Genomic DNA, 14,207 nt, shown 5'->3' on the forward strand with positions numbered 1-14,207 from the left:
AACTATAGTTATTTTTGCTTTTTTTTTTTTTTGCTAAAATATTGATGCAGTTTATTTGCTTATATAATGGATGGCTTTAGAATATTAGTAATGTTCACAGTTGACGCCTACCCATCCTAAATTGTATCCCAGAAGAAAAAAGGAAAAAGTTGGTGCCAAATCCAATAGTAAGGAGTGGTTTTTCCAAAACTCAAGTATTGAGTTTGAACTTCAATGGGAGCATGAGTTATTAATTTTTTTAAAAAAATTATATTGTATCCTACGATATCATCTTAAATTGTGTAACTTATGATATGAGAAAAAGAACACTTGAACTCAAAACACTTAGTTGGGTTGGTCAATACCTCCTCACTTTATATTTAAACCCAACCACTTGGTTGGGTAGGGAAGTGAACGGGGTTGGTTAGAAACTCTTCCCCTTAAGTACAAAGTGGAGGGTTTGAGTCATCTTATGTTATATGGGAAGAAGGATACTTAGACCCCAACCACTTGGCTTGGTTGCTCAGCACCTCCTCCACTTAAGTATGAAGCGGAGGTTTCGAATCTCTCTAATTGTTGTGGAAGTTAATTTTCAATAATGGGCTTTATGGGCTTATCTATGGTTAGATATCTAGCGTTTTTATATAAATTGCATGAGTGATGATGTTTAAACACATTAAATTATCTCACTTGCGCTTACTTTTCAATTTATCTTACTACTTTTCAAAATTATCCTCATTGAAAACTAAAAAAAAAATTATTTTTTTTATTTTATTCTCTGTATCCTCCCTCTCTCTAGTATGATTATCACAACATCACCTATTTTCGTCAATAACAAGTTCATCATGACCATCAGTACCACTATTTATCTTCTTCACCATGAATCTATAACTTTTACCAATATATGATGAGTTTTAATATTAAGTTTTGTAAAAGTTTTTGAAAAAATTGTGGGTTTCATTGTTATTAATGATGTTGGTTGATTTTTGTGTGATAATTAAAGATTTTATTTAATTTCAATCGGAATTTGATTAAGAGTTAATATTTGATTCAAATTGTCAACCACATAATAAAAATAATAGAGATGTAAGAGATGAGAAGTTAATTTATTAAACTCGGGAGAAGAAAATTTATTATTTTTTAATTATTCATTTATTTTCAACAAGGACAATTTTGGAATAAAAGATATTAATTAAAAATCGTGGGCAAGTGAGATAAATTGACAAGGTTAAGTATTACCACTCAAATTGCTTTGTAATATTAAAGTTTCAAATCTGACATTTATAAACCCTTGTATGTTAGCAAATTCTAATAGTTTGGATGAAAAAATAGGGTAATTTAATATATCTATCTCAAAAGTTGCAAGTCACAATTTGATTAACTTTTCATATAATTTTATTTTGGATTTTTTTTAGGATGCTATATTATTTTTTACGGTATTGAATGGGGTTGTTCTAGACATTTAGATTTAAATATTTTAATCTCTACCATTGGTTTGATTATGTGGATAAATAATTAATTAAGTAATAAGCAATACTTAGGTGGCGTTTATTTTTTAACTTAATGACTTAAAGTGACTTAACTTAATTAATTAAGTTAATTAGAAGTGTTTGTTTTTATAATTTAATGGGACTTTTTAGATAATTTTGACTTAATAAAATAAGCTAATTTTTTTAGCTTTTTACTTAATGGAGAAATTTGAATTAAGTCAATTACTTACTAATGTAAAAAATATCCATGTTTTATAATTTATTTTTTATGTCTATCCCAAAACTCACCCATAGACATTTACCCCACATAAAAATATCCATGTTTTTTCTTTCTTGTATTATATACGATAAAATTTAAAATTTATGATATTTTATATATTAAAATTCTAAAATAATTATGTATTCACTTGAATATAATTTTACTTATAAATGTTAAAATATTGTGGTATTTAATATATTATTTATTTGATATTCAAATTTAATAAGAATACAAATGTAAAAGTACATATTTTCAGCTTTTTCAGTTAAAAAAAAAACAACTTAATACTTATTTTTCGAGATTCAGACGAAAAAACAAACATATTATTCAGATTCAGACATTCAGATCTATTCAGAATTCAGAATAATTCAAGTCTATTCAGATTTCAAACATAAATACACTTGAATTAGTCTGAATTCTGAATAAAGTTGAAGTTTGAATCTAAATGATATATTTGTTTTTTTCTTTGAATCACTAAAAATAAATATTAAGTTATTTTTTAACTTAAAAAAAATTAAAAACTAATAATTTTACATTTATGCCCTTACAAATTATAAATGTTAAACAAATAATAAGCATCTGAAAGAATATAAATAAGATAATAAATTATCATAACATAAATCATATTCAATTGAATACATCTCTTTAAAATTCTATATTATATATGTTAATCAATTTTATTATAGTTTATGATTTTTTATATGAAAAATATCCATAAAAAATTATGAAGATAAATGATGCTAATTTGAAGAAAATAAAATTAATAATAATTTACCACTATATTATCATAATTTATATAGAGATGGGTAATAATGCTAATTATTAAATTTTATTTGGGTAAAGATGAAAATTAATTAATTAGATAGGGATATTTTAGAAAGGGAAATTTTTAACCTACCCCCAAATAAATTGACATTTTGCACCGCGCACCCAAAAAAATTGACGTGTTGCACCTCGCCCCCAATTCCGTTAATTTTTCAGTTATTTCTAACAGCTCCATCTAACTTTTGATTGAATGACAAAAATGCCCCTTTATATGAAAAAAAAACAAAATATTTAGCTCATTTAATTTTTTAAAGGCTTTTTTTTCAAATGCAATAAAAAAAATTTCTTGTTACATGTGCATTATCACCACTATTATTTTTCCTTTAATTTTTTAAAGATTTTTATTTCAATTGCAATAAAAAAAATTTCTTTTTACATGTACATTTGTCACCACTATTATTTTTCCTTTAATTTTTTAAAGATTTTTATTTTAATTGCAATAAAAAAATTTCTTATTACTTGTAAATTGTCACCACTATTAATTTTCCTTTAATTTTTTAAAGATTTTTATTTCAATTGCAATAAAGAGAATTCCCATTAAAATTAATTTAAGGAATGAAATTTCAATTTTACCCCTCCACCGTTAAACTTAACTGAGAAAATAACGGAATTGGGGGTGTGGTGCAACAAGTCAAATTTGTTGGGGAAGCGGTGCAAAATATCAATTTATTTGCGGGTAGGTTAAAAATTTCCCTTTTAGAAAATATATTTTAATGATATCATTCAAACTTATGAGGTTAAGAAAAAAGCTAAAAAAATTAGCTTAATAACTTAATGACTGAAAATTTTTATTAAATTAAAAAAAAGATTTAATGACTTAACTAATTAAAATTAAGTCAAAAAAATAAACGGCCCCTTAATCTTTAAAATTAAGTTGATCAATTCAAATTGAGAGATTGTGATCCATCTCTTTTTTTCTTCTTCTTTTAATTTATATCTTTTTATATATATAAATATTTTACATTGTCGGTTAAAATTCAAAGATGTAAGATGTGTTTGGGATTGAGGTTGGGCAATTGTAGTTTAAAAACTACAATACTAAAGTATTTGGTAAACAATAGCTGCTGTAACTTGTAAGTTATATTTATATGATTTTTCACTTGTATAATGAAAAATCTATTATATATTTAATAATTTTATGAAAATTATTATTTAAAATTTATATTTACTACATATTATTAATTTTTATTTAATAGTTACATCTTTTTTTCTACATCAGTTGTAGCTTAAAACTACAGCACCTCAATTCCAAACGGGACCGTACATTTGTTACATAATTGGTGCTGTAAAAAAAATGGCATCATAGAGAGACTATTTTTTATTTTTTTAATTCAAATATAAATATAATTATTTGACTTTTAATTAATTAAAGTTAAATACGATGGATAATCAAAAGAGAGACATGTCACTTATTGATTGGTTTTTAATTTTTAATATTAAAAATTTTGAAATAAATAATTATTTTAAGAAATATATTATATCTTAATTATTCTTTTTTATATTTATATAAATTTTACACATCTATTACCATATAATTTTTTAAAATTAATTACCATATTAAAACTAGTAATCATGCTTCAAGCTAACTGTTCCAATGGTCTCGTCTCGTGGGTGGACTGGGTCGCGCATCCAATTCAAATGAAGCCCATAACGATGGAGGGTCTCATAGTAATTAAGCGATGACAAAGGAGCAGTTACATAATCTAATTGATGTCCATAAATTGGCAGGAAAGTGCCTGGAACCTCAAAGGACCTTCGAGAGAGCTGCAATTACTTTACAGCCACACAGCCAAAGGCAAGCCCTAGCTCAGAGCTCTAATCGAAGAACGAAAGAAAGATGTCTCACTTCGGGAGGTCAGGACCTCCAGATATCACCGACACTTACTCTCTTCTCGTCCTCAACATAACCTTCCGTGAGTACTGTGATGAGATGATACCTCTTTCTTCGCTCTTTTGATTTTCTTATTAATAAACAGAAGTTTCTGTGTGAATTGTTTAATTAATTTTTAAATTTTTGTTTATCTCAATGTCAGGTACTACTGCTGATGATCTGTTTCCGCTTTTTGACAAGTACGGCAAGGTCGTCGATATTTTCATACCTAGAGATCGAAGGTATTGAAATTGTAGAGGGAAATTATTATTATTGTTGTTATTATTATTATTGTTGTTGTTGTTGTTGTTGTTGTTATCATCATCATCTCCTCATGAAACTGTTTTTGGAAACTCTCGTGGGCAAATGAAAACTAGATTTTTTAGATAACAAATTTTGGGCGTTGAAGTTAGTTATAAGTTTTACTCAGAATTGTTCTGGGAAACAATATCGAATTTGGCCTTCATTTATTTTTTATTTGTATGATGTAGGACGGGGGACTCCCGTGGTTTTGCTTTTGTGCGGTACAAATATGCTGATGAGGCGCAAAAGGCTGTTGATAGACTGGATGGTATACTCTTTCCTTTCCTTTATAGAAGCTTACTAATAATATGTGCATAATATGGGATCCATTGACAATGTTTTTATTTCTTTTTTGTCTTCTTATTTCAATTTTTTTAGGACGAGTTGTTGATGGTCGTGAAATAACAGTTCAGTTTGCAAAATATGGTCCAAATGCCGAGAGGATGTAAGTCCTGTGCTATTGCTTTTTTCGAACTTTTGTATTTAAATTATCACTGTGGATTTTTGTCTGACAGACTAAGGTTCCTACTTGGGTTTACACTGCATTTTATTTAAGGAGCTGGGAGACTCTTTTTCTTTTCTTTTTTTCCTTTTTTTGTGGGGGCGGGGGGGGGGTGGGGTGGTGTGTGAATCTTTTTATTTGGTTGAGTGGCAGCAGATTGTTTCTCGGTTTCTGCCACCATTGTTTTGATATCTGTATTCCCTGAGGATATACGCATCTTTATTAAATGGCATTTTAGCTTGATGGTATTGTTGCCGTAGCTTGTGATGATTGTACCATATCATCTGGACATTGATGAAAGTTTAAACGCAAGTTTAGATGTGATTGTTCCCTCCTCTTATATAAAGTATGAGTGCCCAAGTTATGTTTGAGCTTCAATCAATATTTTACTTTTGATTGTATGATGACTGATTTATTTGAGTTTTTTCATTCACTTCTCCTATATTGAAACTGAAGAAAATCACATTTTGAATTGAGTTGCTTATAAGAAAATCTCATTTTGATTTGAGTTGCTTATCAAGCTGCTGGTGTTTATGTTTTAGTCAGAAAGGAAGGATTATTGAATCATTCCCAAGATCGAAGCACAGGTCAAGGAGTCGCAGTCCTCGGAGAAGGTAAGTAATATTCCTTTTCCATTTTTTTATGTCAATTGTTGGCTGTTTCAGGTGTTCAATAATTTGAACTCGTTTTGTTTGCATATTTGTTGACTGTGCTTCTGGCTATTTGTCAATCTTTGAGACTTTTGGTTGTGTATCTTCTGAATTTCTGAGTAAAAATGCGACTAGCTTTTAATAGACATTTTGACTTTAGTGACTCATGTAATTAGAAAAAAATTACAATTGATTAATCAGTGCTTTGATTTATGTTTGTTGATTTTTATTTTTTGGGTGGGTGGGTTTTGAGCGTTAATGATCTGATGGTTCCTCATCCCACACTTTTTTTTTTATTAATCTTGGAAGCTTTTGTAGTTAATTATGCCAGAGCTTTCTGAAGCATCTTTTGCTTTATATTTTATGCTCCATTATTATGATTCACCTTGGCTTTCAACCTAGAGGTCAGCGTCCAAACCTTGTTGGATGAACATGCTTGGGATAAGTTCCTATCTATGCAGGTTTCCCTGCTCTTGTAATGATCCTTGGTTCCAAATAGGGAAGTTGTAGTTGGGACCCAATTTATGTGTGACATTGATATTTCTTGTTTAGAGAGTTTTGTTTAAATTGTGATCCGTCATTTTTTTTTAAACCTTTTTTCAGGGGCTTGTAGTTTTGATGACGCTAAGACATTTATTTGAGATGTTTGGATAAAATATTGTCGATTGCTTTCTTCTGAATTTAATTTGTTGTGTTGTTAGGTCATTGCACAATTGAGTTGGATTTTTGTCTTCTTTTATGTGATACCCATTAGTTCTGCACTTTCAGATACAGAGATGATTACAGAGATAGAGATTATCGAAGGAGGAGTCACAGTAGAAGCTGGGATAGGTACGAACGTGACAGATACCGTGGGAGGGATAGAGATTACCGTCGACGAAGTAGAAGCAGAAGTGCCAGTCCTGATTACTCCAGAGGCCGTGGCAGAGGCAGATATGATGATTATCGCCGGAGTCCTAGTCGATCGGTTGGCAGGTTTTCACACAATGTCTATTGAATTTCTAGGGCTAAATTTACTCGCTTCGAGTCATAGTGTACACACTTAAATTTGTTCACTTTTGTTTATGTGATAGTGCCTCCCCAGCTCAGCATAGCCCCAGTCCCGGCAGGAGTCTTTCCCCTCGCAAGAATTCTCCTCTTAGGGGTGAGAGTTCTGATGGACGCAGTCGTGGTGAGCGGTCTCCAGCTCCTCGAAGTGCTTCCCCCCGAGGTGGACATGGTGATACCCGCAGCTATTCCCCGGGAAATTCAGATGTTGATGTGAGTGTTGATATCTCCTGCGTTCCTTTTTGCTGCATTAAGAAATTGATTATTGAACGATTTATTTTATGAATCTTTTTTTTGCAGGACTGATTTTTGTGTTCTGCTTGGGAATAGAGGGAGGCATCTCAAGTAGCTGATTGATGATTCCAGTCTTGAGGATATTTGATTACCTTGTATTTTCTGATCTTAAGTTTTCTGTGATATTGGTAGGACTGGATTTTGTTGGTATTTAATATGTGTTGAACTGAATGGCTTTTTACATAATTGTTGTTTGGTATATCTGGACTTTCAAGTTTGTAGGTTGTTAGTTGGTATCTCTAGACTTTCAACTCTGTAGGTTGTTTTTTCATGTCAATCAATTATTTTGTTTGGTAGGTTGATTTTCTAAGAGTGCTAATTCATCATAACCTCTAAACCATTTACTGGGTTTTATAGTTGTGTTCGGGAAGAGTATCTGATGCTGATGGATGGACAGAATGTTGATATTGTGGCTGTTGATGCTGGTTGTAATTGGTAGATGGATGGTCGTTGGTTGTGCTGATTGTAGACTGATTGCAGGAACAAATATGATAACTAAATGTTCTTTGAATTGATTGGTAAGACAGTCAAATCTTGGTTTTGAAGCCTTCTTATGATAAAAAGTTTTCCAAATTTTGACCTGCTTTTACTCTGGTCTGTTGCTGGTTTTAAAATGTTAGCCCTGAAACACTGTAGTTGCTGTGATGATAAAAAGGATGGACACAAGTTGAACGTGTTTTGACCTGTGGCTCATAAATGCTGTGTTGATAAAAAAATGGTGGACAAAGTTGAACCTTGTTTCACCTGTGGCTCACATGCTGTGATGATAATAATGGTGGGCATAAGTTGAACCTGTTTTAATCTTTCAGTGATGCTGCATTTGAGATGGACCTTTGATATGCTGGTCTGAAATTTGCAGCCACAACAATAATTGGACAGGGTAAAACTGTTATTATTTAATTATTTGTTTGGAAATTCCCACCAGTTTTTAGGACCTTTAACTGTAGCCATTAAAGTTCATAATTTATGTTGCTTAATGTAGTGAGATGTAGCTCATCTGTACGTGCCTGTAGCAGTGAAGCGGTAGCTGATGCTTTGAAGTACTAAAGAATAACCACCTGTGGCAGGCGGTTGCTGCCCTTCTTGCAGTGGTCGGGGTGGTAATTGGTACTAGAAATTGTTCATCTCTCTTGCTGGGTTTTTATTTGATTGAAGCCCTCTTTGGGTTTTCCAAAAAAGGGGTGATATTTGGGTTTTCCAAAAAAGGGTTGATATTTGGGTTTTATGTTGCTGTGATTCGATGTGTGAGATGCTATAGGAATTTCATGTGACTAAGTCATATCTACCTCATGGTGATTATGAAATTGATGAGGTTTTGAATGCAAGCTTTTGTTTTTCTTAATTTATTTTTCTTTTTTCAAATTTCTCGGAACTTTGGTGTCATTCTTTTTTTCTCTATAGCAATTACCATGCCTCTTGATGTATTGCTTTATAAATTGTGCAATATATCTATCTATTATATATCTGTGTGTATAGGTGTCCTATTTATCTTCCTCTCATGATTGATTTAAGGAAAAAGAAAATATGTCAACTTTGAGTAGGTGAAATGTTTTTGATGAATTTGCCTTCATTCCTTTAGTGAAGTGGGTTAAATGAAGGATCACCAAGGCGGCTGCAATTCCTTTGGGGAGCTTGTATGGTGTGGTGGAACTTTTTGTTGGTCGCTCACCTTCAAATTATTTGTTAATTGGATTTTCTTTAATATGTTTTGCAATTTATTATGCAATTACCCTTGACGAGGTACTTGAACAATTGTGGGTTCAAGGTCAAATTATAAATTAAATGTTAGGGTCTAGGGAGATTCCCTGCACTCCTAGAGTTTTGGCACAAGGTAGTTGGAGGAGTTCAATTGATGATTTTGCAAGATAGGAAGGATTTGTTTGTAAACCATCCTTAATGTGGGAAACATGCACTCGGATCAAACTGTTTCTCAGGTGGTTGAGTGAATAGGATTTTTTTAGGTATTTAAAATTACAGGGATCATTTTAGAATGTTTCATTTGGACCAAGAAAGTTACTGAAACAGAATGAATACAGGAATAAATGAACTATTTGTTGAATTTTGTCGGCATCGAAACTATGAGCATGCTTTTTCTTTATTTAATTTCAATTATTAATTCTGGCACATTTGCAATTGTGCAATAGTAGTCATTATTGATTTTTTGTATGTATTCGAATATTTGGAATGGTTAGTCTTTTTTCTGTTGTTTTTGTATGAAAATTGTGGTTGATAAAATAGAAAAACCTTGGCAAATTTGACAATAGTTTTGCTAGTACCAAATTTCTCCACTTCTAGTAGGTGATCGTTGAATGACTTAGTCACATGAAAGGAGTTTTGAGAGCTTGTTAGTTGCTCTTATTTATTGCTTGCCGAAAGGTTAAATGCCATACCCTATTCTTAGGGAGGCTAGTCTAATTCTAAAATGTTGTAACCCTAGAGAGTTTTCAAAACTCAGTAAGAGCTCTCATGCCTAGCTATGCTTGGAGTTATCTACAGAAAGTTATGTACAAGCTAAATGCCACAATGCTCTAGCAAAATCTAGAGACTTCATAGTTTATAGTGATAAGAAAGTGCTAGAAATTGATAGTGATGGAACCTTCTAGGATCAAGCCAAGCTAGCGCTTTTTGGGTTGTGCATTTAGCCTCTTTAGTTTGAAAATTTTGGAGGATTCGCAAAATGTTCTTGTGTGGTTATTGTAATTGTCTGTAGGCTTTTATGAGCTTGTTGTAATTGTTCTTATTGATTTAAAAACTATTGAATGATTGACTCTGCTCATTGGAGGAATTATTATTAATTTGTGATCAAAAGTGGGATTGATGTTATGAGTTGTGGGTTATAGCTCAGTTTTCATTATTGTGGTTGCTTCAAAGTTTCCTGTGGATGGTGGTGGTAGTAGGGGTGGGCGTTTCCCGGTTCGGTTTGGTTCAGGGCTAGAGTAGAACAATCGAAACTTATCGGTTCTAAGAAATTCAAACTGAATACAAATCGAATCCCTCAACCAAACTGAACTGAAATTTTTTGGTTTGGTTCGATTCGGTTTGGTTTTAAATTTTAGTTCAGTTTGATTTGGTTCGATTCGTATATTTTCCTGAATTTTGTAATTTTAACTTAATCTTACTGAATTCTGTATCTTTAACTTGATTTTACTGAATTTTGCAGTTTACACCTGTACTATCAAGTATACTCTACACATATAGTAACACTAGATATAAATAAAGAAATACAAAGTCTTCAAGTCAATAGCAAAATAATAAAAGTCTCAATTAGACATCTAAAATGAATAAAATAAAAATAAATAAGCAATCTTAATTTATTTACTAGTTTAATTTTTTCAATGAAAAATTTTGAACGAGGATTTTAATTTACTTGAACAATTATGCCAACCGATTATAAATTTATTTTTGATTTTTTTCTACACGGCAGTATTTGTTTACAATTCCCTGATTATAACAATTTAAATTCAACTAGTTTAAGTGATAACAATGGGATATTTAAGTAACTTCAGTCGCCATATATTTCAAATGTTTGTTTTTCTTCTCATCTATTGTCAAACTAAACAAAACCTAAAAAAATCTCTGTATCCGAATTCTGAAAGCAACCCCTACGTACATGAAGGGTGTTAATGATTTAATATTTACAGATCAATATTATCGCAATATAAGGTTATACACCCATTTTTTATTTCACTTACGGTGACCACAACCATTTATTTACTCACTATATTCACAAGTCCAATTACCAATGTTGGTGCAAATTTTGTCCCAACTTATGATGGTGAGTTCGTTCTTTGGACTGATCTTTATGGGCCTTTGTATATACTCTTCTGAGTTCACTTCCTTAGGCAATCAGAAGGTCCTTGTCTTGTGATACTCTACAAACACAAGAAAATTATCAGAGGGCCGGCTTTGCCGGCGTAAACCCTCCGACGGTCAAGTCAGTCATCGGACTTTTGGAAATATGAATTTAGAAAGAGAAAGATTAGAGGGAGAAAGTTCGCATTTTCCCCTTTTGAGTCTTTTTTTTGTCTTACCTTTTGATGAGAATGAAAGACATATTTATCGACCAAACTGATTTGACTTGGGTCCTAGTTATTTCGATGACAAATGTCATTGTTCTTATGACATTTGGCAATACTTGTCCTCTAGAGCCCATGTGGATTGACACATGGATATACAAACTTGTCTACAAATTAGAGGAAGAAATGTTCTATCCTTAGGTTATTTTTACTAAGACCTTGGGATCATAAGAGCCTTCACACTTAGTAGGTTTGTCCTAGGATAAGAGCCTAGAACCTCAGCACGTTTTGGACTTTAAATCCTTGCCACCTAGTTGATTTATCCTAGGTGATTTGTCTTAGGATAGGAATCTAGGACCTTGGCTCCTTTTGGGCTTTGAAATCTTATTACTTAGAAGGATCATTCTAGGTCATTTGTCCATCACTTCGTGGGCTTGATTGGGAGGAAATTTATTAGATGGGCCTTATTAGACTTATTTTATTTTTGGTCCAACAGTTGCCCCCCCAAGTCTAAAATTTTTAAATAAATAAAAAATTTAAACTTTCTTATTACTATTTTTTAATATCTTTAAGAGGATTTTCTCCAAGAATTTCATCTTTAGGAGGAATTTTCCTTAAATTTTATCATTAGGAGGATTTTATCCTAGGATGATTTTCCTTAAGGAAAGTTTCCTTAGATTTTATCATTAGAAGGATTTTATGCTAAGATGATTTTCTTTAAGGAAAGTTTCCATAGATTTTGTCCTTAGGAGGATTTCATCCTAGGATGACTTTCCTTAAATTTTATCCTTAGGAGGATTTCATCCTAGGATGACTTTCCTTAAATTTTATCCTTAGGATGATTTCATCCTAGGATGATTTTCTTTAAGGAAATTTTCCTTATATTTTATCCTTAGGAGGATTTTTCCTTAAATTTTATCATTAGGAGGATTTCATCCTAGAATGATTTTCTTTAAGGAAAGTTTCCTTAGATTTTATCATTAGAAGGATTTTATCCTAAGATGATTTTCTTTAAGGAAAGTTTCCTTAGATTTTATCTTTAGGAGGATTTCATCCTAGGATGACTTTCCTTAAATTTTATCCTTAGGAGGATTTCATCCTAGGATGACTTTCCTTAAATTTTATCCTTAGGATGATTTCATCATAGGATGATTTTATTTAAGGAAATTTTCCTTAAATTTTATCCTTAGGAGGATTTTTCCTTAAATTTTATCCTTAGGAGGATTTCATCCTAGGATGACTTTCCTTAAATTTTATCCTTATGATGATTTCATCCTAGGATGATTTTCTTTAAGGAAATTTTCCTTATATTTTATCCTTAGGAGGATTTTTCCTTAAATTTTATCCTTAGGAGGATTTCATCCTAGGATGATTTTCTTTAAGGAAAGTTTCCTTAGATTTTATCATTAGAAGGATTTTATCCTAAGATGATTTTCTTTAAGGAAAGTTTCCTTAGATTTTATCCTTAGGAGGATTTCATCCTAGGATGACTTTCCTTAAATTTTATCCTTAGGAGGATTTCATCCTAGGATGACTTTCCTTAAATTTTATCCTTAGGATGATTTCATCCTAGGATGATTTTTTCCATACTTGGATGATTTATTTCCATCTTAGGATGATTCATTGATGATTCAAATTTCCATCCTAGGATGATTCTTTCCATACTTGGATAATTTATTTTCATCCTAGGATGATTTATTGATAATTCAAATTTCCATCCTAGTATGATTCTTTCCATACTTGGATAATTTATTTCCATCCTAGGATGATTCATTGATGATTCAAATTTCCATCCTAGGATGATTCTTTCCATACTTGGATAATTTATTTCCATCCTAGGATGATTCATTGATGATTCAAATTTCCATTCTAGGATGATTCTTTCCATACTTGGATAATTTATTTCCATCCTAGGATGATTCATTGACGATTCAATTTCCATCCTAGGAGGATTCCTTTCATCATTGGAAAATTTTATTTCCATCCTAGGATGATTTATTGATGATTCAAATTTCCATCCTATGATGATTTTTTCCATATTTGGATAATTTATTTCCATCCTAGGATGATTTATTGATAATTCAAATTTCCATCCTAGGATGATTCTTTCCATACTTGGATAATTTATTTCCATCCTAGGATGATTTATTGATAATTCAAATTTCCATCCTAGGATGATTCTTTCCATACTTGGATAATTTATTTCCATCCTAGGATGATTCATTGACGATTCAATTTCCATCCTAGGAGGATTCCTTTCATGATTGGAAAATTTTATTTCCATCCTAGGATGATTTATTGATGATTCAAATTTCCATCCTAGGATGATTTTTTCCATATTTGGATAATTTATTTCCATCCTAGGATGATTTTTGGAGATTCAAGCTATTTTAGGAGGGTTTGATTCCTTCCTAAGAATATTTTATTTCTATCATTAATTGTCTTAATTGAAAATCCTCTTTAATTGGCTAAGATCATCCCTCTCTCCTATATAATGCCTCATTTCTCATTATCTCATGCAATAGTTTACAAGAGAAGAGGTTAGAGAGGAAAATTTCTCAAGGTGCCCGACGGTGGTGTTCATAGTAGCTGGCGACGAATTTTTGGCGGCCTTTTGTCGACTCTGTAGTGATTTTCCTGCGACTTTCCGACGTCTTCTTGTGAGTATTTATTTATTCATTGCTTTTTATTATTTATTGCTATCCTTAGGAGAGTAATCATAGTCATTTTCACTTTGTAGGTTTTTCTTAGTTCAACAAGACCTAGTATCAAAATGACCAAAAATATTGTGGTGGATGCTATTCCTTTGACTACCATTCATGCTACTACGAGTGATGTAGGTAGTTGTGAGTTGAAAGAGGAGATAGATGAGGATAGCAGTGTCTATGTAGATGAAATTATAAAAAGAAGAGAGGTGATTAACTTAGAAAACTCGGAGGATGAGGATGAGCCTGTAATTGAAGATACCTATC

The 14,207-nt window shown here is 31.6% G+C and overlaps 1 protein-coding gene across 5 annotated transcripts; it reads left to right on the forward strand.

Annotated features, from left to right (window-relative positions):
• Window positions 1-4,271: 4,271 nt before the first annotated feature.
• LOC18034504 (serine/arginine-rich splicing factor SC35) lies at window positions 4,272-9,278 on the forward strand. Of its 5 annotated transcripts, none has more exons than XM_006423832.2 (10): window positions 4,272-4,466; window positions 4,587-4,665; window positions 4,915-4,994; window positions 5,105-5,171; window positions 5,771-5,842; window positions 6,647-6,853; window positions 6,952-7,138; window positions 7,226-7,737; window positions 7,840-8,099; window positions 8,202-9,278. In XM_006423832.2, exons 1-8 carry the CDS (start codon window positions 4,391-4,393, stop codon window positions 7,229-7,231), a joined length of 774 nt encoding a protein of 257 aa, XP_006423895.1. In that variant the 5' UTR covers window positions 4,272-4,390; the 3' UTR covers window positions 7,232-7,737; window positions 7,840-8,099; window positions 8,202-9,278. The 5 variants fall into 5 exon arrangements, with proteins under 5 accessions (XP_006423895.1, XP_024034817.1, XP_024034818.1 ...); XM_024179049.1 differs by having other exon boundaries at window positions 7,856-8,099; XM_024179050.1 differs by having other exon boundaries at window positions 8,029-8,099.
• The last annotated feature ends 4,929 nt before the right edge of the window (window positions 9,279-14,207 follow it).

This window comes from Citrus clementina, unplaced genomic scaffold (assembly GCF_000493195.1).
Source record: "Citrus clementina cultivar Clemenules unplaced genomic scaffold, Citrus_clementina_v1.0 scaffold_8, whole genome shotgun sequence".
Classification (NCBI taxonomy): domain Eukaryota; kingdom Viridiplantae; phylum Streptophyta; class Magnoliopsida; order Sapindales; family Rutaceae; genus Citrus; species Citrus x clementina.

What these genes read in the sequence shown, in the direction of transcription:
- LOC18034504 (XM_024179048.1), top strand. Translation starts at nt 4,391, where the DNA reads ATGTCTCACTTCGGGAGGTCAGGACCTCCAGATATCACCGACACTTAC. An exon ending in TTCATACCTAGAGATCGAAG is followed by an intron (nt 4,666 to 4,914) that starts GTATTGAAATTG and finishes TGTATGATGTAG; the next exon opens with GACGGGGGACTCCCGTGGTT. An exon ending in AGTCGCAGTCCTCGGAGAAG is followed by an intron (nt 5,843 to 6,646) that starts GTAAGTAATATT and finishes CTGCACTTTCAG; the next exon opens with ATACAGAGATGATTACAGAG.